At 38.2% G+C, this 22,567-nt stretch overlaps 14 protein-coding genes across 14 annotated transcripts; 6 read left to right on the forward strand and 8 right to left on the reverse strand.

Moving 5' to 3' along the window:
- Window positions 1-1,523: 1,523 nt before the first annotated feature.
- DGA1 (diacylglycerol O-acyltransferase) lies at window positions 1,524-2,762 on the forward strand (the record flags this gene model as incomplete). The annotated part of the gene is made up of 1 exon (XM_455588.1): window positions 1,524-2,762. One exon carries the CDS (start codon window positions 1,524-1,526, stop codon window positions 2,760-2,762), a length of 1,239 nt encoding a protein of 412 aa, XP_455588.1.
- A 441-nt stretch (window positions 2,763-3,203) lies between these two features.
- Window positions 3,204-4,286, forward strand: RRD2 (peptidylprolyl isomerase RRD2; the record flags this gene model as incomplete). The annotated part of the gene is made up of 1 exon (XM_455589.1): window positions 3,204-4,286. The coding sequence occupies one exon, from the start codon at window positions 3,204-3,206 to the stop codon at window positions 4,284-4,286; it is 1,083 nt and encodes a 360-aa protein (XP_455589.1).
- A 102-nt stretch (window positions 4,287-4,388) lies between these two features.
- On the reverse strand, window positions 4,389-5,708 carry ESA1 (NuA4 histone acetyltransferase complex catalytic subunit ESA1; the record flags this gene model as incomplete). Its single annotated transcript, XM_455590.1, has 1 exon — window positions 4,389-5,708. One exon carries the CDS (start codon window positions 5,706-5,708, stop codon window positions 4,389-4,391), a length of 1,320 nt encoding a protein of 439 aa, XP_455590.1.
- Window positions 5,709-6,072: 364 nt separating this feature from the next.
- PRP46 (mRNA splicing protein PRP46) lies at window positions 6,073-7,377 on the reverse strand (the record flags this gene model as incomplete). Its single annotated transcript, XM_455591.1, has 1 exon — window positions 6,073-7,377. One exon carries the CDS (start codon window positions 7,375-7,377, stop codon window positions 6,073-6,075), a length of 1,305 nt encoding a protein of 434 aa, XP_455591.1.
- Window positions 7,378-7,638: 261 nt separating this feature from the next.
- PUS7 (pseudouridine synthase PUS7) lies at window positions 7,639-9,669 on the forward strand (the record flags this gene model as incomplete). The annotated part of the gene is made up of 1 exon (XM_455592.1): window positions 7,639-9,669. The coding sequence occupies one exon, from the start codon at window positions 7,639-7,641 to the stop codon at window positions 9,667-9,669; it is 2,031 nt and encodes a 676-aa protein (XP_455592.1).
- A 465-nt stretch (window positions 9,670-10,134) lies between these two features.
- On the forward strand, window positions 10,135-11,292 carry SSP2 (Ssp2p; the record flags this gene model as incomplete). The annotated part of the gene is made up of 1 exon (XM_455593.1): window positions 10,135-11,292. One exon carries the CDS (start codon window positions 10,135-10,137, stop codon window positions 11,290-11,292), a length of 1,158 nt encoding a protein of 385 aa, XP_455593.1.
- Window positions 11,293-11,412: 120 nt separating this feature from the next.
- On the reverse strand, window positions 11,413-12,894 carry MET7 (tetrahydrofolate synthase; the record flags this gene model as incomplete). Its single annotated transcript, XM_455594.1, has 1 exon — window positions 11,413-12,894. The coding sequence occupies one exon, from the start codon at window positions 12,892-12,894 to the stop codon at window positions 11,413-11,415; it is 1,482 nt and encodes a 493-aa protein (XP_455594.1).
- Window positions 12,895-13,800: 906 nt separating this feature from the next.
- Window positions 13,801-16,332, forward strand: KLLA0_F11319g (non-specific serine/threonine protein kinase; the record flags this gene model as incomplete). Its single annotated transcript, XM_455595.1, has 1 exon — window positions 13,801-16,332. The coding sequence occupies one exon, from the start codon at window positions 13,801-13,803 to the stop codon at window positions 16,330-16,332; it is 2,532 nt and encodes an 843-aa protein (XP_455595.1).
- An 89-nt stretch (window positions 16,333-16,421) lies between these two features.
- KLLA0_F11341g (uncharacterized protein) lies at window positions 16,422-17,981 on the reverse strand (the record flags this gene model as incomplete). Its single annotated transcript, XM_455596.1, has 1 exon — window positions 16,422-17,981. One exon carries the CDS (start codon window positions 17,979-17,981, stop codon window positions 16,422-16,424), a length of 1,560 nt encoding a protein of 519 aa, XP_455596.1.
- Window positions 17,982-18,211: 230 nt separating this feature from the next.
- ATG5 (Atg5p) lies at window positions 18,212-19,027 on the forward strand (the record flags this gene model as incomplete). The annotated part of the gene is made up of 1 exon (XM_455597.1): window positions 18,212-19,027. The coding sequence occupies one exon, from the start codon at window positions 18,212-18,214 to the stop codon at window positions 19,025-19,027; it is 816 nt and encodes a 271-aa protein (XP_455597.1).
- Window positions 19,028-19,095: 68 nt separating this feature from the next.
- On the reverse strand, window positions 19,096-20,160 carry KLLA0_F11385g (class I SAM-dependent methyltransferase; the record flags this gene model as incomplete). The annotated part of the gene is made up of 1 exon (XM_455598.1): window positions 19,096-20,160. One exon carries the CDS (start codon window positions 20,158-20,160, stop codon window positions 19,096-19,098), a length of 1,065 nt encoding a protein of 354 aa, XP_455598.1.
- Window positions 20,099-20,698, reverse strand: KLLA0_F11396g (uncharacterized protein; the record flags this gene model as incomplete). Its single annotated transcript, XM_455599.1, has 1 exon — window positions 20,099-20,698. One exon carries the CDS (start codon window positions 20,696-20,698, stop codon window positions 20,099-20,101), a length of 600 nt encoding a protein of 199 aa, XP_455599.1.
- Window positions 20,699-21,068: 370 nt separating this feature from the next.
- PPT2 (holo-[acyl-carrier-protein] synthase) lies at window positions 21,069-21,575 on the reverse strand (the record flags this gene model as incomplete). The annotated part of the gene is made up of 1 exon (XM_455600.1): window positions 21,069-21,575. The coding sequence occupies one exon, from the start codon at window positions 21,573-21,575 to the stop codon at window positions 21,069-21,071; it is 507 nt and encodes a 168-aa protein (XP_455600.1).
- Window positions 21,576-21,781: 206 nt separating this feature from the next.
- Window positions 21,782-22,453, reverse strand: KLLA0_F11440g (N-acetyltransferase family protein; the record flags this gene model as incomplete). The annotated part of the gene is made up of 1 exon (XM_455601.1): window positions 21,782-22,453. The coding sequence occupies one exon, from the start codon at window positions 22,451-22,453 to the stop codon at window positions 21,782-21,784; it is 672 nt and encodes a 223-aa protein (XP_455601.1).
- Window positions 22,454-22,567: the final 114 nt, after the last annotated feature.

Genomic DNA, 22,567 nt, shown 5'->3' on the forward strand with positions numbered 1-22,567 from the left:
AAACCTCAAAGGGACAACTTAATGCCTCAATATAGAACGATTTTCACAAGTGTGCTATTCTATAGTCGGTTGTGACTGTGTATACCCACTAAACTGCCAACACAAAGCTAATGAATAATGGAATAAATCGTTCTTTCATAATGTGTATGATCGCTTTTGCAATTCAAAGATCCAGATTATTTCAGAAAAATGTCAACCTTTAAATCGCGTAAATATTCGATGAACATTAAATATTACAATGACGCGTAAAAGTACATACATATATACAAAGCCAATGATCAAAGATGGATCAGTCTTTACTCGGCACTGCTACAACGTTGGAGTGGGAATTTGAGTAAATAGAACGGAATCATTGATAGAAGTTCTATTATGGCACATTGCGGCATCAGGTGATTGGTGCCGAATCTTCTTCAGAACTATGTGAAGCCGGTTTATACTGCAACAATCCATATGGCATCAATTAGTAAATACCATGGTTGAATAACTTGTATCAGCTGTTTCTTATTCTAACTCCAGTCATGCTACAAAGACTTTAAAATCTTTACTTATCAATAGATGGAAGTAAAGATTATAAATCGATATGGTTGCTATCAAGCATAACACTCCGAATTTTCAGAAATTCTTTGCATTTTGCTCATATAACGTTATTGTATTTGAACTGTTAGAGCCTTTTCTTGAAAAAACTAGGTTCTATTCATGTTTAAAACATTCGTTAAGACAATTCCCCATAACCGATTGAAGAAATGATATATATAAGTTTTCGTTTTATTAATACTGCAATAATGTCCTTCAACGAGATAGCTATGTAGTAAAATTATATATCAGCTTTGATCTACTGGTGAAGGTTCAAATCATACCGTCAACTTTAACCGTAATGTTACGGTAAATAACAAAATCGTAAATTATTAATCTCACATACCTCCATAACGTTATGTTAAGTTTCTTACCATTCTATCTGCTAATTAAATGACCTGTTCCCAGAATCAGGACTGGATAAAAAGTCTACTACATCCGTTAGTTTTTCCCAAGGAAACCCTTTAAATACAAGAGCCGGGCTCAGTAGTCTTTCGCGTCAGATTTTGAAGTCTATTTATATTTACTACTAGTTCATAAATTGGACATTGTATAGGAAAGATGCATTCCTCTACATAATATTTTTGTTAAATTAACTACCCATCATTACTTCCCTAAAACCATGTAAACTGATAGGTATGGTGCATACCAGTACAATTGGCAACAGCTTGCAACGTTAAGATTCAGTGATCTCAATTAAATTACGATTTTGACAGTTTTATTTTAAGGGAAAAAGTTGCTTTAAAACAGGAAAACGACATCAGGCAATGTTTTGCCTCAGTAAACAAAGATACAATTAATCGACAAAAGCTGGGCAGGTTCATTTTTTGTTGAACTTGAACGTCTAATATCATTTACTTCTGAGAATAGACGTAAATATCAGCTTATCTGTTTTACTTTGAGAAGGTTCGCTGCTAGGTAATTAAAGTTACTTCGAGGCTTGGAACAAGATGGGTAAGGAACAAATCAGAAAGAGACAAACTAAAAAGGTACGCAAGGGTTCACAACCCGTGGCAAATGGTAAATCTTCTGTAGTAGGGGTCTCCAAAGATGGGAAACCAGAATTTTGTGCTATTGATACGCCCATAGAAAGGAGACTTCAAACTCTCAGCGTAGCATGGTATGTCGAATGTATTCCGTTAATGATCATCATAATGTTGTTTGTTTGGGTTAACCCGTTGATGTGGTCGTTTGTAATACCATACACCATTTATTATTTCATAGACCGGACTGCCTCCAATGGGAACGCTGTGAAGAGACACTCCAAGTGGTTCCGATCTCTAAAGGTCTGGTTTTATTTCCGTGATTACTTCCCTATAAGTATGCACAAAAGCACTGAACTCGAGCCAACATTTACAAGTATTGATTCCACAGAGCTGGAAAATGATGCGAGTGAGCCAGGCTACCTGGATAGCTCACAGCCCGTTTTACCAGATAAATGGTGGAATCCTTTCAGAGAAAAGGATGAAACTGTTAGACCAACAGGACCGAGGTATATTTTTGGCTACCATCCACATGGTATAGCAGCATTCGGAGCGTTTGGAGCATTCGCTACCGAGGCATGTAATTGGAGTAAAGTTTTCCCAGGCATTCCAGTGTGTTTGCTTACTTTGGTAAATCAATTTCAAATACCAGTGTACCGTGATTATTTATTGGCCTTAGGCATAACATCGGTCGCTAGAAAAAATGCTATGAAAGTACTTGAGAAAAATTATTCAATAGCCATCGTAATTGGAGGTGCCAGTGAATCCCTTCTTACTAACCTTGGTTCATCTGATATCATTTTAAGCAAGCGGAAAGGTTTTGTGAAGTTGGCTTTGCAAACTGGGAATGTGAGTCTTGTACCTGTGTATGGATTTGGTGAAACTGATACTTACAAGATTCTGAAGCTTAAAAATGACTCTATAATAGGCAGGATACAGATATGGCTTAAAGAGAACTACAGCTTCACTGTCCCTCTATTTTTCGCTCGTGGTGTATTCAATTATGATTTTGGTTTACTACCGTTTAGACATCCAGTCAATGTTGTTGTTGGAAACCCTATTCATATTAAAGAAAAGATAGATCATCCAACAATTGAGGAGATTGATCATTACCATTCCTTATACATTGAAGAATTGAAACGTCTTTACGATGATAACAAGGCAAAATTTAACTATTCAGAAAAAACTTTAAATATAGTGGAATGAAACTCTTTACCAAAAAACTAAATAAAATATGATACTGCCTCGACGGTGAGGCAGCATTCAGTATTGTCTCTATATATCTGCATTACCACCAGACACTACAATTAAAAGTAAAATAATCCAAACCTTGCTAAAACGAAAAAACCTCCGCTTTTGTGAGTTGTACTCAGTCTCACCGTTTCCTTACTCTGTCACTAACAAATTCTCACGTAACTCATCAACAGTGACATCCTTCTTTAGTCGATCAATATATATCCTTTCCCACTTATTTATATTCCGTGCAGGTTGTTTACCTACCGTAACAAATCGTTTCGGGACTATAAGAAACCGAACATATTTTAGAACCTTTTTAGTAAGAAAAAGATTAAAGGATGGCTCTTAGCATCACAGAAGTAGAGCTGTACACGACGCAATACGATTGCAACCAGCATTTCCAGCTAAATCATGGCTATTAAGAGATTAATTAACGAGCATGATATGGAGTTATGGAATAACTCCAAGACGTTTGAAGACGTGATTGGATTTATTAATACCTTGGCATTGAGTGTACGGGGCAGAGAGAACAATGATTACACTCAACCAATTAGTGATAACGTCCAAAGAGTCTCTAACTTGTTATCAAAAGTAACAGAAATCATTGGGAAGCATGAGGTTATCAAAGATGCTAATACCTCGAGATTCGGTAAGATCGAATTTAGGGATTTTTATGATGACATTTCGGAGCACTCTAATGAGCTAATATCAAAGATATTTGAAGGCATTGAAAAACCTGACACAGGGAAGTTGGATGACATTTGTACGTATTTCATTAACTCTTGGGGGGATAGGTCAAGGATTGATTATGGTTCCGGTCATGAATTGAACTTCATATGTTTCTTGTACTGCTTGACAGAATCAAAGGTATTTGATCTGGAGAACGACAGCTCGAATATTGTATTGATGCTTTTCATTAAATATTTGGGGATAATGAGATCACTTGAGCTCAAATACTGGTTGGAGCCTGCTGGTTCTCATGGTGTTTGGGGTCTAGATGACTATCACTTTTTACCTTTTCTTTTCGGTGCATTCCAACTATCCACTCATAAGCATTTGAAACCAAAATCAATTCACAATCCAGAAGTCGTAGAAATGTTCCAAGACAGGTATCTATATTTCGGCTGCATTGCATTCATTAATAAAGTTAAAACCACAGCTAGTTTGAGATGGCATTCACCTATGTTGGATGATATAAGCGGGGTGAAACGGTGGTCAAAAGTTGCTGAAGGCATGGTAAAAATGTATAAGGCAGAGGTTCTACAAAAATTACCAATCATGCAGCATTTCTATTTCGGATATTTCTTGAAATGTCCCGAGGGCGTTAGTGAACCATCAGCACGCGCACAAGATCATCATGAAGATGATTCATGCTGTACTGATGGATCGCATGGTCATAGTACTTGGGCGGATTGTTGCGGTATTGCAGTCCCTAGTGCGATTGCGGCATCTCAAATGGCTAATAAAGACGTAAGACTATTTCCTTTTGATTGAATAATATTACATATGATGCGTATACCGAAACTTAACTACCCTTATATATACCAACATAACGTTAACAAACAATAACATAGACCGCAATTCACGATGCATTATTTACCATGCGAAACGTAATTGTGAAGCGGTAAATACTGGGGGTGTCCAGATTAATTTTTGAGGATCTATAGATCTCCTCTTATTATTCTTTAGCTTTTTGTACCTTTTCATCACATCGCTATTCAAATACAGTACATGCTGACCTCGATAGAACCTTAATATTTCTAAGGCTTTTGCAGTATGAAGAATATCAGTGGTAGTCATAGAGGAAATTGAACTAACTTCATCGATGGTGATTTCCTGGCCGTGCTCTACCAAAAGCTTAATCAAGGTGTCGGCCCAGTATGCTCTGTAAGATAACAAACCCAAATCCGATAACGGCTTTTCTGGTGATCCGACTTTACCCTCTTTCTTAGATAACTCATAAGAAAACTCGATTAATAGTCTACCGTAACCCATTCTTTGATATTGAGGTAGTGTTAAAATACATGCCACATTATAAGCATCAGCTGATTCCTTTTCCTTTGAGAAATAACCGACAATATGATGGCCTAGTTCATCACGCCTAGTCATACAGTAAAATAAAAATGGATCAACATCATAGTACAACGTTTTATGATCCAAGAAAAGTTTAGACAAAAGACATAGATTACGGCACCATGTCCTCTGTTTCCGACCATCAATTTCAAAGAAGGAAACATAGTCATCTCTATATATCTCGTTACCTGGAGGATGTCGTAGAGTACATTTCTTTCTGTATCGTTCATATTGTTTCTTTGATCCGAAATATTGTAGGGAAAAATCATCGATATATACCACATCCTCATCAGTCAACTCTATTGGATAAGGTGAAAAGTACCATGGCTCTATTTCATATTTGCCCATAATCACCTTGTTCAAATTTCTAACTCTAGCCACCTCATTCTGATTCTGTGTCATTGACCCCGATGTACGAAGCTTCTTTATTTCATCTTCTCTGGAAATATCTTCATTAGGAATCCCTTGTACATTCAAATTATCCAAATCCATCACATCCCCACCATCCGGAGTAGCACTGGCTGCTTGTGGTGTAGCACTTTTATTCTGTTGCTGCTTCTTTTTCTTCGAGTCTTTCTTCTCTTCAAGCTCTTTAGGCCTAGGAAAAATGACTTCCTTGTCTATCTGTAACCTATCAGCAGTGATCCATTCATCTAGACGTTTATTGAAGTCTTCATAATGCACGTAGAACTTAGGTGGATCTCTTCTGCTGTTAATGGATAGAATTTCAGCAAGACGATCTTGACCATCTTTTAGTACCCATGACTTGCATCCAACGAAAATCTCATCGATGCTGTCAACCTTCTGGGGAATCCCAGGTTCCTTTTCTTCGCCGTGACTCATGTATTAGCGAGCTCGCCCAAAATATTTGTTAAACAGTTGCCTTGCCTTACTAGTTCCTCTTACAGAGGTGCTCTGTTTTTGGATTTGGTTTATTGCGTAACTAATAAGTTCAAATATTTTGAAGATGCTAAATTTCAGTTAATTTATTCAGATTACCGTATTAAAGCAAACACCATGCTTGAACAAACATACAAGAAAACCTGACGTTCCCTGTCCTTGACTACGTGACTGTAATCATATGACAGTTAGAGCAAACCTCGCAATTAATGCAGACTGAAATATTCTAGATAGATGGAAAACGGGGACCTAATAGAGTTAAACTACAAACTTCTACATAAGTCGCTGCAAGTAGACACCAGCTAGATTAGAATCTTTGAGATATTAACGTGGGATTCCACGGCAAGCCAGGGAATGTATCTTCTGTAGCATCAGGGACTTGCTTCCATATTTTGATGCTTTTGTCTCCTTCCCCTGTGATGAGTCTTGTTCCTGTGACATCAAAGGTGCTGCATAAAATCGATCGCTCACTTTCAAGTGAGCCAGCAACTTCAGTTGTCATCATACTTTGGTATTTGTGTCCTGTTTTGTAATCGTAAAAGCACAAAGTACCGTCATCTCCACCAGCTAATAGTACATTATCGTGATTAATTGATACGGTATTCAAAATCCCAGTGTTCTGGGATTGAAAGTTGGTTAATAGCTGTCCTTCGGGCAATTTCCAGGATCTGACGTCGTTCGTAGATACACTGGCAAAGCTAAACTCTGCTGGGTGTAGCGTCAAGTCTCTGATGTTTCTACTATGGTGCGTTAAAACTTTGCTTGCCTTCCCTGCAATGATATCCCAAAGTCTAACTGTTGCATCCCCGGAACAACTGATTATTTGTGGGTCAACGGGAAGGCATTTGACTTTATTTATAGGGCTTTTATGACCGGGCAGAACCATTATCTCAGATCTTGATCGTATATCCCACAACCTTACTACAGCATCACGACCAGCAGTAGCTATTATATCAAGGCTCGGATGAACATCAACGGTATGCACGCCAGATAAATGACCGTGAAAATCCCTAATTGCAGTATTTCTTTCTAGATCCCAACATTTTACAAGTTTATCTTCGCTTGCTGAGAACATATAAGGATGTCTCTTTGAGATAGCAATATCTCGAACACTCATTACATGCCCGATTAGAGTAATTTTCAACTTTCCCGCAGCTAAATCCCAGATTTTAATGGTTGTATCGTTGCTACCAGTAGCAAACCATTCATTGTCAACGGGGTCCACGCATACACATCTTACCCATCCAGTATGACCATTTATTACCTTACTGAGTTTCCATGGTGCATGCCATTGCGGTTTATAACTTCGAGTCTTTTCATAACGTTCCATCAATGAAATCTGCTGATGTGGCTGTTGGAACACTCTTCGTACTAGTTGGTCGCCTGGTTTTGTGGTATGTTTGACTAATGCTTGAGAGCTTTCGTTTGCAACAGTTTTCGACACCTCAACTAATTCACTGTACCTTTCTAAAACAGTCTTTTCTTGATCCAGGCACTTCTGTAACGACTCAGGTAAATAATCAGCATGTTTAAATTCATTATTCCACCGAGTTTGAACGTAAACATCATCTGCTACCTTCGAAGGTTCAGAGCTACGGCTGGATGTATTCATTGGTACTTATTAGTTGTCTATCAGTTCGATTAAGTCGTGTAACTCTCTTTCATCTTTGTATATGTCACTTCGTTAACTTTTCATAATATCCATCATACAAAACGGTTCTTTTCGTTTCTTGAAAAATTTCGAGCTCATCTCATCTCATCTCATCACATTGAAGCAGAAGTCAGTTGTTCAAATCTGGAAGCTGCGCTTCTTAATTGCTTATAACAAGTACCAGGTATTAGTACTCTCGTGTTAAAGTATAGTATTGGTATAATGTCAGACCAATCTTTGAAAAGAGAGTCCGAAGCTGCTGCCCAGCAAGAAGATATTAAGAGGACAAAAGTTGGTGAAGGTATAAATGAAGGTATAAACAATAACAACATCACTGAAAAGGATGTTGGTATCACGCATTACTTATCAATGGATAATGTTGGTTTCAATGGTCAGATCAAACAAAGGTACACTGACTTTTTAGTCAATGAAATCACCAAGCAAGGCGAAGTTGTGCATTTGACTGACAAAGGTTTTAATATGCCAAAGAAGCCAAAGCCAACGAGAGAACAAATCGAGCAATCGCAAAAAGAAGAACTTGAGAAACGCCAAGGATTTAAGGTGGATGAAGGAATTAGAAATGAACTTGTTGAACTTTTGGGAGAAGAGGATGTTCAAAAAATTGAAGCTGTGTACCGCTCAAATAAAAAGATTGAAACATCGAAGGCATTCGATGATAAACTTGAAAGGACTAAAATACATCAACTGCTACGTAGAGCTTTCGACAACAAGTTAGAATCTGTAACGACGGATTCAAACCATTTCATTGTTGGAATGGCTTCTCGCCAAACACGTGTTAGCAAAGAAGAATTGATCGAACAAACTAAGGATGCAAACGGTGTCGAAAACTGGGGTTATGGTCCATCAAAATCGTTTATTCATTTTACTGTCTATAAGGAAAACAAAGATACTATGGATGTCGCTAATACTTTATCAAAATTCATGAGAATTCCAACAAGGTTGATCAGATTTTCTGGAACAAAGGATCGTAGGGCTGTCACTTGTCAAAGAATGTCTTTATCCAAAATTGGTTTGGACAGATTAAACGGACTAAACAAGGGCTTGAAGGGTGTCGTTCTAGGTGGCTACAAATTCGAAGATGAGCCATTGAACTTGGGAGATCTACAGGGAAACGAATTCACTATTGCTATCAGAGATGTTTCATTGAAGAATGAAGGCGATGATTTGGATGATATCCTAGCCAATGGCATGAAATCCTTGGAACAAAATGGGTTCATCAATTATTTCGGTATGCAAAGATTTGGTACGTTCAGTGTTTCAACGCATCAAATTGGGCAAGTCCTATTATCAGGTAACTGGAAACAAGCTGTTGATTTGATCATGGCTGAACAAGAAAATGTTTTGCCAATTTCCAAAGAAGCTAGAAGAATTTGGGCACAAACCAGGAACCCAATCTATGCAGCCAAAGCAATGCCACATCAGTGTTTGGCAGAAAATGCCATTCTCAATGCACTATGTCATGAGGAGAAATGTGAAACATCAAACGATTACCCTATTAGCTCATATCACAATGCTATTCTAAAGATTCCTAGAAACTTGAGAACTATGTATGTGCATGCTTACCAAAGTTATGTTTGGAACATGGTCGCTAGCGAAAGGATTAAATTATTTGGATTGAATGTCATCGAAGGTGACCTTGTTGTTGACGAAACATCTGCTGCTGAGTCTGATGACCAAGCCAAACAGGACGAGGATGACTTTGATGAAGACCTCCGCGAAACGAAGTTTATTCGTGCAAGACCAGTGACAGCAGAAGAAGTTGCTGCTCAAACTTTCACCGTGAATGATGTTGTACTACCAACACCTGGTTTTGATATTGTCTATCCGAGCAATGAAAACCTTCGCCAACTATATGTTGACGTTATGGCAAAAGATAACATGGATCCCTTCGATATGAAGCGGAAAGTTCGTGATTTTTCCCTTGCCGGCTCCTACAGAAATGTTATCAATAAACCAACTGATATCGAATACCAAGTTGTTTCATATGAAAACCCAACTGACCAATTGATCAACACCGATTTAGAAATTCTGAACGCCAATAGAGGTAAAGACAACGGCCAAAAATACATCAAATCAAAACTAGAAAGATACATGAAAGTAAAGGATGGTAACAAAAAGGCAGTTATTATCAAATTCAAACTTGGAGTGTCTGCCTATGCTACCATGGTATTACGTGAATTAATGAAGGTGGAGACTTCACGCCGTGGTGACATGTGTAATGTTAGTGTCTGATCCCCGACAAATAAGCATCTCAATTATTGTTGTATACTGTAAATTAGCATTCTTTTCAGAAACTCTTCTTTGGCATCCAAGAGATAACTTCCTTCCTCTTCTACTGATTCTTAGGGACTGTAAAATCTTTATTGAAAGAGGGTCGCACATCGTTTTCATAGTCTGACTTTCATGTCAGTATTCCTTTCGCAATACAAATCTTTTTCTTGATATATCACTATGTGCAAAAACTGACACCGTGAGGTCAGTGTCACAAACCTAAAGAATCGGACTATAAAAGCAGGTTAAATTGTGAGAACAGTTGTCATATCTGTACCAACCGAACATTATATATAAACGGATTTGTAACTTAATACACACAACTTTTACCAAATAGCCAATAAATCAAACAAACAATTGCTACTCAACCATAGTCACTCATTTTTTTCAACAATTTCATTGTAAAGGGATAATACAATAGCTTAAATGATATCAGAAGGTAGTTTCTTGGACCCTCAAATTGAAGCAACGTTATATGGACAAAAGAAGGCCTCTAATTTAGGTACTTTTCAAACAAATTCGACTGCGAGCAAGACTTCTTCGTTAAATCGAGAGTTATTTGGGTTCAGAAGGAAAGCTAGGCAATATTTCGAGACAACGACGCAAAGGTTTCGTGAACATGGTAACGATAAGGAGTTGATGAGAGCAGGGGTCAATTATAAACCAAGATCAGAAGATGAGGAAATGGAAGAACTTAATAAGTCCAAGCTTATGATGGATATGTTATTTGAAAAAGCGAATCATGGCTCCAAACAGGATTTTGACAAGCTTGGTGGAACTGGAAAATATGGTGTGCACATATCATCGACTCCGAAAAGTGTACCGGAATTGCTATGCGAAGCCGTCTACCAAGACGTTCATGGAGAAATATCTTTGGCAAGTCCCGAGTCTGAATCAATTGACATTTCTAATAGTGCTGGCAGGAGAGTAGTTATATTCCAAGATTTGCTCAAGAACATTGGCGTTGGGACCTTATTAGCTCAGGTCAGCGGTGGTCCTTTGGAAAAGGTGCTATACGCTTATGACAATAAGACAGGTTCCCGAGATGTCGTTTATGTTGAATTGCATTTCTTGTTCCCTGATGATGCTGCTCAGTTTATGAAATACGCCAGATTCCACCTATTCAAAGTGAACGGTGTACATTTAGTTCCACATTGGGGTGTAATAGATTCTCTAGACTCCTCTGAAAAGAGTCTTTTAGATATTCAACAGTATGTTCATCCAGATTTTTGTAAAGATATTCAAAACTTTGACTCGACTGGAGCACGTCGCTGCTTAATTATGAAGAAATATTCAAGGAAACATAAGTCGATTTCTACAGAGTTGAATTCAAAGTCTCACATTTATGATTTGGATATCCAACAAATAATCGATGATTTTAATCAATTCGGACAGGTTCTCGAGGTATCACCGTTGATTTCTCGGAAAATATGTTTGCAGATCAGTTTCCATGATATCAGAAGTGCAATAGAGGCAATGAGGAGTTATGAGACTTCCAATTCCTACATAAATGGCAAGTATTTTAAAGACTGGTCCATCTGGTATGGTAAAGACATTGTAGATAAACCATGCATTGAAGTGTAGATAAAGTTTAATATTCTATAACTAAATAGCATTTTGTACATATATACATAAACACATAAAAGAAATAATAAATTTGTTCGAGGTTCTTATCACTTGGTGGTTAAAAACGAATAGTTTGGTTTAGGTTGGCTTTCCGTCTAGTACTACCAAGAATCCACCTACTAAATGCAACGATCCCGTAACAAATACGTCAACTGGTTCACCCATATTCTTGATTAGATCCAAAGCAGCTTCGATTGATGAAGTAACTTCTACATTTCTGTGTTCAGTTTCATTTAATAATATCCATTCCTTCTGCAAATTCTGCTGAACCTCTAGTTTGTCAACTTGCTCTTTAGATGTGTTTAAGGAAACTAAATCTGCACTATAATTACCTGTCTTCCACGTCACATTGGTCGTGAATATTGCAGCATCAAATTCTACTGCGGGAGAGATAGTTTCATATAGGTATCCCAACAGCGCTTTTGCATCCCTTGACTGCTGATTGAATAGTAAAACTTTTTTTCTATTGAAGGTCGCAGTCACGTCCCTAAACCACCCACTGGCAGCTTCGATACTTTCCTTGGTATGCGCGCCATCTATGTACCATGTAATGTTATTGGAGCGAATGATTTGACAACGTCCTTCCCAAACGGTTTGCTCTAAGCCTTTTCTGAATAGATCAGGGATTTTGGCAGATGACGCTAGTTCTAATGGTTCTTTTAAGATATCAAGTGAAACCAAATGTTGGTGAGCTAATGCAGTAGCTAAAGATGCATTTTTAATCTGAAAATCACCAGCGATGCCCAACTTAATGGTTTTTAAATGTTCAAAAATGGGAACCTCGGAAAGTGTAGTGTGTCTCTCAGCAGCTCTTTCTTGCAAAACCTGCGATCCAGTTTTGGGTTGTGATTTTACTGTGAATGCAGGAGCACCTTCTTTAAAGATACCACCTTTATTCCATGCGATTTCTTCGATGGTATTCCCTAACATGAATGTATGATCAATACCCAATGCAGAAACACCGCATACGGTTGGTTTCTCAATGATATTAGTGCTATCAAACTCACCACCGACACCAACTTCATATATACACGTTCCACATCCCTCTTGCATGAATACATGGAATGAAAGAAGAGTCAAGTACTTGAAATATCCAGGTTTTTGACCCTCAGTCATATGAGGAAACTTGTCTTCATTGGAAGAAGTTTCGTCCAATCTATCCCAAACTTCAAAGAAATATTTCGAGAACAATTCCTCAGTTATTGGCTCCCCGTTTATTCTAATTCTTTCTCTCACTGACCTTAGATGTGGAGAAGTATAAAGACCAACCTTACTCAATGTATCTTTATATTGGTTCAAGATACCTTGCGTAAACGCAGCAGTTGAACCTTTACCCTTAGTACCAGTGATATGAATCACGTTCAATTTGTTGAAGTCAGAAACTGAATACCCTATACGACGTGACCATTCTTGCATCTCCCAAATGTTCATCATATTTTTCCTATCACCTGATGCTCTGATAGCCATAATATTGGCATAGTTAGATTGTAACGAATTCAATGCCTGAACAGCATCCTGATAATTCCTATTCGCCATTTTCAAACTAAGCGGTAATCGCATATCACAGTTCAATACACCTCCCTCAATTAACGAATATTATCGAATACTACCGCTTGTGTCGGATAATACAATTCAGTAGAAGATGAGTAGTAATTCAGAAAATGCACTGCTTCTTATCAGTTAAAAAGTCAACTCCCAAAGAAACCTATTGGAGTGTGCAAGCAAGGATTACGCTCACGACCTAGGTATCATTCAAAGATCTCAAACTTCTATATGCACATAATCTGTAATTTGAAATATACTCGTTGCAAAGTACGCTTTTGAAGGAACCTCGGTAATCATCAACATTTCATATGCATTTGGTTCTTCGAGAGCCATCGCGAGGAAAAATGATTCCCATATTATTACCCGGCCACTGAATAATTTTTCCGAAAGTGATTCAAGCTTTATTTTTCTGGAAACCGTAAAACCAATCACGTGAATGCATGGAATATTTGATTGACAGTTTCCTAAATGATTTCAATCAAGGAACATGAGAAACGTATGGAATTCCGTTAGATATAACATAGCTGTTGGTGTCCATAGAACAGTGCAAAGCAGGGAAATTAAATTAATAACTGGTGTTAGGCATTGCTGGTATTTTCTTCTTAGCTGTTTTCAATTTTCGGTCCATATTTTGAAGCACAATTGCCAGCAGATTGTTTGTTAATAAATTGAAACGACATACGGTTAGTGCGAATCTCTTGGAAAAAGACGTTTTATTTACAGGTTTTTGTTTCCAACAAAGGTTCTTTATTGGTCTAACTTTAAATTTGAAATTTTGGAAGCATTTTACTACCTGTGCTCATTAGTTGACGTATTGATTCTGGTTGGTTTGGGATTTTTTTTTGTTTTTATCTGTCCTGTACGTGGTTCCGTCAGGTTGTTGTCTTAGATGAATCAGTTGTTAAACTAACACGTCGCGGAATGTTCACAACTAGAGCGGAGCAAAACAATATCAAGGCCACTATTGCCGCTTCCTACGATAAGCTATATAGCCAATTTAGTTCGGATGAATTAAGTGAAATTGGCAACTATAAAATATCGAAATTTATCGGGGAAGGGTCTTTTGGTAAAGTGTACTTAGCCACGCATAGATTGACCCATCAAAAGGTGGTGTTGAAAACCGGCAATAAAAGGGACCCTAATGTGGTACGAGAAGTGTTTTATCATCGTCAGTTTGATTTCCCGTATATAACCAAACTTTATGAAGTCATCGTAACTGAATCTAGGGTCTGGATGGTCCTCGAGTATTGTTCTGGTCATGAACTTTATGAACATTTACTGAAGGAGCAAAGGCTTTCTCTTGAGGAGTCAAAGAAACTTTTTTCGCAGATAGCTAGTGCTGTTTATTATGCTCATGAATTGAAATGTGTTCATAGAGATTTGAAATTAGAGAATGTTTTATTGGATGGGAATGGTCACGCAAAACTTACAGACTTCGGTTTCACAAGAGAGATGGCTACAAGGTCGCAGTTAGAGACCATTTGTGGTACCACGGTGTACATGGCGCCGGAATTGATTGAAAGGAAATGTTATGATGGGTTTAAGGTAGATATATGGTCACTTGGAATTATTTTATATACGATGATCAACGGTTACATGCCCTTCGACGAGGATGATGATATCAAAACAAAACTGAAAATTGTTAACGATGAACTGGATTTCAATCAAGAGTGGATCTCCGATGATGCCATTGATCTTATCCAAGGGATGCTGCGCAAAAATCCGAATGAGAGGATATCATTAGCGCAAGTTCTCTCGCATCCATTCCTTCAACCTTGGGGTGTAGTCGCTAAAGAGAAAACTGATAAGGTGTTGCTGAAACAGCGAGGTGGTCATGTTCATTTCCATTCGAAACATGAAAAGCGTTTGTTGAAAAGATTGAAGCAATGTGGATTTGATACTGGTTCTATCAAAAATTCTGTCAACAAAAGAAAATGTGATTCCTTGAGCGGCTTGTGGTTTTTACTTCTAGAAAGATACGAACTGAGCGATGCAAAGGTACCGAAAAGGTCAAAATCTGTAATGTCGGTACGAAAAGTTTTCGAATCATCTGTAAACATGGTTATGGATGATATTTTGGTGACCTCACCTGAATGTGTTAAAATTAACTCATTGAAGAAGATACTCAGTCGTAAAAGTGTAGATCAAGATGTTGAGCTGCCTCAGACTATTGAAGATGTGAAAGTACGAACGCAACCCAAGGACAGGAAAGCTGCTGAACCGGAGTCAATACATCCAGCTGATACAACAAACAAAAAGAAAGGGTTTCTACAACGAGTTTCTTCTCTTTTCAAACCCAAAAAGCATAACAATCATGTCGATGATAATCAGTCAATAAAATTTTCTTCCCAAGGCATACACCCGTTGCTAGGCAAAAAACGACACAAAAATGGATCGAATGACTCAGAAGCGCCTTCCATCTCTCAATCAACTAAGCCACCTCCTGAACAGGAAGACCTCAACGTCCAATTTGAAGATATAACTAATAAGGCTAATCACAGTTTTAAGAAGTTGAAATCACATTCATCAAGTGAGATTTCCAAGAACATTAACGAGCCTCAGTTGAATCATTTACACATTGATGGAGGAACTGAAGATTCACTGAAAATATCAAACAACAGGGGTATCAGGCGGTCCTCCATTGCCTCGCAGCATTCAGCCATTTCAAATGATACGTTCAACTCTGACTACTCTACTGATGCTCAATCGGGGTTCAGATCTAACAACACTCAATCTTCAAGTAGGATCAACGCAAATTCAGAAACTTCAGCAGCCACTCGGAAGAATGTACGAAGAACGTTGAGTGTATTATCTAGTGCATCTAGTAACTCAGAGATGAGTTCAAGAACTGACTCTTTCTATGATATAACGACTGCTTCCTCGCCAATGAATATGGATATCCGTTCAAATTACAACATTCGATCGGATTCTCAGTTCCCTAAAATTAATGGTAACTCTCCATGGCTGATCAAAAGAGGAAAATCTCCGATAGGAAGGCGTAGCCGAATATCTAATCGTTCTTTAAACAGGAAATTCAGGCAGCCAACTCCCAATAGAGCTGATTCTGTTATTCAAGAAGAGAGCTCTTTCGATGAAAATGAACGCGCTTCTAATTTACCAGAGGTAAGCGAGTATGATAGTGGTGAAATTGCCATTCACAGCGACAGTGAGACACCTTCAAAAGGAAATACTCCGCTGTATGCTATTGGGATTAATCACCCGGAATCCAGACCTGTTTTGTTCAACGTTGGCAGATCTGTAAGTGATGGTAGCAGCTGGTCACATCCTCAGTCGGATTTCCATGAACCGTTGAGTGCTCCAGTAATTCGAAAAAGTTCTCGACGTCATGTAGAGGATGATGACTATGAGTCTAATATTGCAGCTGATGACGAAGACAATTCTTTGGAGGATGAGGAACAAGAACACGTAAGATCAATAGCCGAATCGGTCTAAGACTTCATATGTGTATAGATTCATAACTTTTTTAACTCGTTGATTGTATTGTTTACCTAAAACTTGAACATTTAATTCAGAAGCAAGTATCACGGTTCTTGCTTCTTGAGATTCTGTAAAATCGTTTGAAGAGGTCCGGAAGGAGCTCCATCTACAGTGAGTGACTTGACAAGGTCAGCAATTGGAGAGCATTCAGCAGACACATCTTGTAATGATTGGTGAAGTTCAGAAAGTGTATCTAACTCAGAATCTGCAATCTGATCTTTATCAGCATCGCTGTCCATATAACTTCCACGCAAGTTAGCAATGTAATCGTCAGCTAAGTTTAACCCATTTTTGAGGAAGAATTCAAAGAAATCGTCTTCATCGATGGAAATATCAGAGTCCTTTTCAAGAAAGGATTCTTGTTCATTATCAACATGCGCATCACCATTCACGTTTCTCTCATCAGAATTATCATTGATGATTCCCTTTAAATCGGACTCATCGTTCAAAAAAGATAATAGATTAGTCTTTAAGGTATCCAAACTGGTGGCATTTAATTCAACATCATCATCTGGGTTAAGGATGTCCCATTTTACGTTTGCTATCTGAAAGTCCTCTGTAATGATTTTATGCTCCTGTAAACAGGATAGTAACGCTTTCGGTTTTAACCTGTTATTGCTATTTAAAGTTAGGATATCATTGTCAATCATATGATGAATTGAATCGACCAACACGCTTCCAAGAGTATCACTGTAAAAGTCAAGTTTATTGTTTAGCTCTTGGTCTGTACTCGTCAAATCGACGAACTTCTTAACAAGAGCCAAGTGAGATTGTGGCGCAATGACATCTATCATATGACCATCTTCTGTATGTTTTTCTGTTGGAATCGTCTCAAAAGAAGACGTCATAAAATGAGTCAGAGCCAAGCTTACCAGTTTAGGATTGTATTTCAAAATTTCGGCCACTTTTGAATCAGTAATTATAGTTTTACAGCATTTCAGTTTGTTAAGAGTAGAGTAGGGGAACACTTTTAGGAAGTTCTTTCGTATATTACTTTCTAGATCCGGAAGATAGGAAACTTTTGAGCTGTCTTTCTTCAAAAACGATAGTGCTTCGTATTTACTAAGGCCTCGATCATAATAGAAAGTAATCGGTATATAACTGATCTTGCCCATTGTTATCCATATTCTGTTATTACTAACTGGAAACTCTAGCTCAGCGGGAATAATCTCATTGGCTTCCATCAATATGAATTCACCGTCTGTATCACATACCTTAATAAATGTACACGGTCCTGCATGTCTCGAGAAATTTAGAAGTATGGATAACACCAAGCACTCCTCATCACGAGCGTTATCCCCTACTTGAAGCGAGCCAAATATATAGTATTCTCCAGATAAAGATTCTCTGATCTCAAGTGATACACCGTTATAACCATTCCATGGGAAAGCTTCATTCCAGGGTTCCAACATTGAAGACAACTCAGAAAGTTGTGACTTAAGTATAATTTGATCTTGATCTTTAATCAACTCGTCTAGGTAGAATATCCCAAACATCATGGTAGTTTCATGTTCCTGGTTGAATATGTCATCGTTTAATTCAGTTGTTTCCTGCTGCCATAGAAAGTTATCATTCACATAAGGCTGAGTCTTAGTTACTAGCATCTAGTTGTTTGTATAGCCCGTCTGAGCAACTGCTGATTCACGTACGTGTTGAACTGCTATTTCCTGGATTTCATTATCTCCTTTTATCTCATGTCATCTCATCGTTCATTTCATGTATTTCATCGTTTCATCTAAATTGAGAACATTAATTAAAGACATAATTAAGGTTTACCAAGTTCGAACGAGATAAAGGAAGAAGACGATAATAGGGCGTAGAATAACCAATATCAATGGAAGAGCTGCGAGAACGTGTTTGGCATGGTTCACTCAATGTGGAAATTATGCTATCTGATTCGATAGTAGTACCGAATACCCCTCTTTCTGAGAAATGCTATCACATAGTTGTTTTGCGAGAATCTTTCTTGGCATTATATCTTCCAGCAATAGTACGAAAGCTTGGAAACAATGTGATTGTCACGTATGAGAACCCTTATAAGCAGTGGTGGTTTGAATATGATGGAGTGCCCGTTCCTTGGGAGTATCCTTGTGGTGTACTATTCGACTTTTTATGCAACTCTTCGACCACTTCAACCGGTAAAGAAGATGATCAACGACTACAGATGTGGAAACTTAAACTATGTCACGGGAACAAATATCCACCTGGGATACTTCCATTGGTTGATGGTTTGCGCCAAGTAAAAGATCACTGGAAGCACCAGTGGAAACAGGCATGTTTCATTCTAAATGGTTCTGCGAAGCGTATTATGTCGTTATCAATACCTGATTTTGAAGCTTTCTGGCAGAGTTTAATATCGAGACATCAGCCAGACTACATCAAGGTTCGGGAGAAGTTGCTCACACCGAATAAAACTAAACATATACCTATAAGAGTGTGGACTGCAGATGCATCATTCCTACAACCTTCAATACCCGCTAATTCCGACACTATGACGCTGTTTGATGTTATGACTTCAATGGACATTAAGCTTCAGGAAAATAACAGAGCAATTATACAAGGCATAGTGATCTGTTCGGATGAGGACATTATTAATTTATATGATTTATTTGCAAGCATTGACGGATTTTTATATGTAGTCATCAAATAATAAGCTTCAGCGTATATATACAGTAAAATAGATATTGAAAGTTCGGAGAGTTTCATTAGTCAATTGACTTACTCAGTTGAAACATCATTAGGGACTTCAAAAACTGCCTGTAACCATACACGATACATCTTTAGTTGTCTTTTACGATTGACCAATAGTCTTCTGTCTGTTCCAATCTGTTTCTCAACGAAATATTTTTCAGTGAAGATGTCGCGCAGTTCTTGTTCAGTGAAGAAATACACTCTTGTTCCATCTCCTCTAACGTAGAAATTATCATCCAGTAGTCTATTCTTTTTGAACCGTACCTGAGCTAGATCATAACGTCCATAATCACGGAACAGTATCTTACCACCTGGCTTTAGGATTTTATGAAGGTTATCCATTGCCTTACTCCATTGTTCAGGTGATAGTGCACTAAACACGAAGATCATAACAGCAATATCGACAGAATTTGGCTCTATCCCGTCCGGTAATTCTCCTTCAATATTTGCAAGATCCCACACTGTTGCGTGTCCATATTTTGGATTGAATTGATCTGAAGTCTTCACTAACTCGACAGCTCTTGGAGCAAAGTCAGCTGCTACTATTCTCAATTGTTCGTTTTGATTCTCAGTCAGAATTGGGAAGAACGTGTTACCGGCACCACATCCAATTTCAAAAACGGTAACTGGACCAGCATCAGGTTTAGTCGCTTCATATAAAGATGGGAACTCGATTTGAAGCCATTTTCTGTCTTTGAAGAAATTTTCCCTATTGTTTTTATAAAATATGTCCCAGTAACGAGCAGGATTACTATTGTATAGATTCTTGTCAAATTCTGGAACAGGGTCCTTGTATTGTTTTTGAATCTTTTCTTCTGCAGCCAAAACTTGTTCTTCACCCCATTCGACATTATCCCAGGCATTATGGTTCCATACTTCGTCGTCAGCCTTCAATGTACGTTTTCCAAAATCAAATGGTTCATCACGGCCTATTCTTGTATCTTTTATCTCCACCAATTCCAAAGAAGATGATAAGCTTTCATCGTTGGTGAAAGTCGATTCAAGATCATTTTCAGGTTCTTCTGATAAATTAGTCTTGCCTAAGCGAATTTTCTTCGGCAGCAGGAGCTGCTGATTCACTGTTTGCTGCATTCTTCTTCTTCTTCTTCTTCTTGTTTTTATTCTTGTTGCTAGACTTAGAAGCAGGCTCGTTCACGTCTTGAGTATCACCTTCATGCTCGGCTTCATCTTTATCTTTAGCCTCGTCTTTGGCTTCAGCTGAGGCTTCAGCTGAGGCTTCAGGTGTCTCTTCAGCCTCTTCAGCCTTAGTAGGTTCATTTTCAGCTACATCTTCAGAATTTTCTTCGATGACAGGTTCACTTTCTTCAATTTCTTCCTTGACACTTTCTTCAATTACTTCTTTGACAACCGGTTCTGTTTCCTGAGCTGGCTCTTCTTCCTGAGCTGGCTCTTCTTCCTGAGCTGGCTCTTCTTCCTGAGCTGGCTCTTCTTCCTGAGCTGGCTCTTCTTCTTGAGCTGGTTTATCCTCTTCCTCGGCCGAACCCTCAGAACTAACCTGCTGTCCGTTCACAGGACTGGTTTCAACAGCGGAATGGTTCGAATCACCCTTGTCCTCCACAGGATCCTTAGCGATGCTCTCAAATTTCTTTATCAAATCGGCAACACCCATTGTCAAATCTTCTATTAATGCTGTTTCGCACTGTTTTGAATTCCGGTTGAAGTAACGACTACAGACAAGCGGATCGACTGAGGCAGGCCTGTAATGTACGTTCTCTTCGGCTCTTCTCGTTGACAGTTTTGTTGAAAATTTTTATGTACTGGATCAAAAGAGACATTGTAAAAAGTAAATAGTGGGAAGTTCTGCGAAATCAAATGCCGATTAATGTAAAAATACATACTCGATTATGACCACCCTTCTACCTAGATGGTCTCAATTAAGGGTATGCACTTCTTACCTAAGATCATCTGTTTTGGAAGTTTCTGATTCGTCATTCGTTTGGTATTATGGCTACTTATGTAAATTTCATTAATTATCAAGTTTAAACCGACCATTTATTAAGGTTGGCATCTCGAAGATGAAGAAGAATACAAATTAAGTAATCTTGATCGTGGGAAATTGATATTTCGTACCTTGTTGAATGCAAATATTCATTCCAGTACGTAATATTATGTTCCCCGGTTGAAAACCTTTTTTGGTCCAGGTTCAAATTAGGTTTCCCATCCGGATCATTTGATTTGAATGCTAGCTTAGTATAGATATCAATGGCAGAAGGTCGGTCGGATGAATGAGGCAGGGTTTTGAATAATGATTCCTTTGAAGCCCATACTCCAGCTATGTATATTGATTTATGTTTTAGCGATGAGCCGCTGTTTACTAGCGTCTCGAACTGTTTTATTTCGTAAGGATGCATGAACTTCTTGAGTATTCGGTGTAATCGAGATGAGCTGTTTCGTTGTAACAATTTCTCTACCCTCGGCAGAAATACGATATCTGTGGCTGCAGATATCACATTTGTGTTTTTAAGGAATATATGTGGTAATATCATGTCCTAGTTACACCGGCTAACGGTGTATTTTCTGGTTTGTTCACTTTGGCGATATATAGTTTCTGTCATTGTTTAAACATTGAAATGTTATTATATTGTTCTATAAAATCAAAGGTTCGAGACTAATTACATTTTGATGAGAAGAGTGACACAGAGAGAGGGAGAGAAATGTTTCCCAGTACAGTTACAAGTAATGTCAGTGCTATTCATTTGAGATCTTCAAATAATTCCGGCTCAACGTTTGTCAAATCCTTCCCAAAGATGATGGCATCAACAGGTTCATCGATACCATTCAGAATAGCTACTTTGGGAACCAATCCAATTCTAGTGAACTTCAACTTATCCCAGATCTTCCAACTAGCAGGATTAGTGACAAATACCAAATTGAATACCGAATAATTATAACCTAATAAAGGGGCCCATTTCAAGTAAACTTGTCCCAGTCTATATCCAATCTTTTTACCACGGAATGTAGGGTTCACGAGGAATCCCGCGTTACAGTTATGAGAACAACGGCCGATATAATTAGGTTTAACGTAGAACGTACCCAATACGAGCTCATCCCAATTGTTCCATTTTGGATCGATTGTTTTCTCTGTTGTGTTTAGTACAACGACAGCGAACGAATGGAACCAGTAATCAGTAAATTCTTCTTTAGTATGCTCACCGAAATGCGGATAACTTGTGCCAGATTCAACTTCTTCGTTGAACAGTTTGTACAGGAATTCAACCAGCGTCCCGGGAATCTCGTCCGCTGAAAAGATTGGGAACGCAGTCACTTGCTGATCAGAACCTTTCAAATGAAATTGCAATGGTTCTATTGAGTCAACAGTTGGTTTGGTAAAAATCGAACCGTTTCTTAGGTTGAAAGTAGACATAATGAATTCAGAATTTGGATGGTGTTTCGGATGATGTTCACAGTAATAGGAATGTGTTCATTCGGTAAATAGTTGATGAATTGTATGGTTATTAACCTACATGACTCTGGACTG

Source organism: Kluyveromyces lactis (genome assembly GCF_000002515.2).
Source record: "Kluyveromyces lactis strain NRRL Y-1140 chromosome F complete sequence".
Classification (NCBI taxonomy): domain Eukaryota; kingdom Fungi; phylum Ascomycota; class Saccharomycetes; order Saccharomycetales; family Saccharomycetaceae; genus Kluyveromyces; species Kluyveromyces lactis.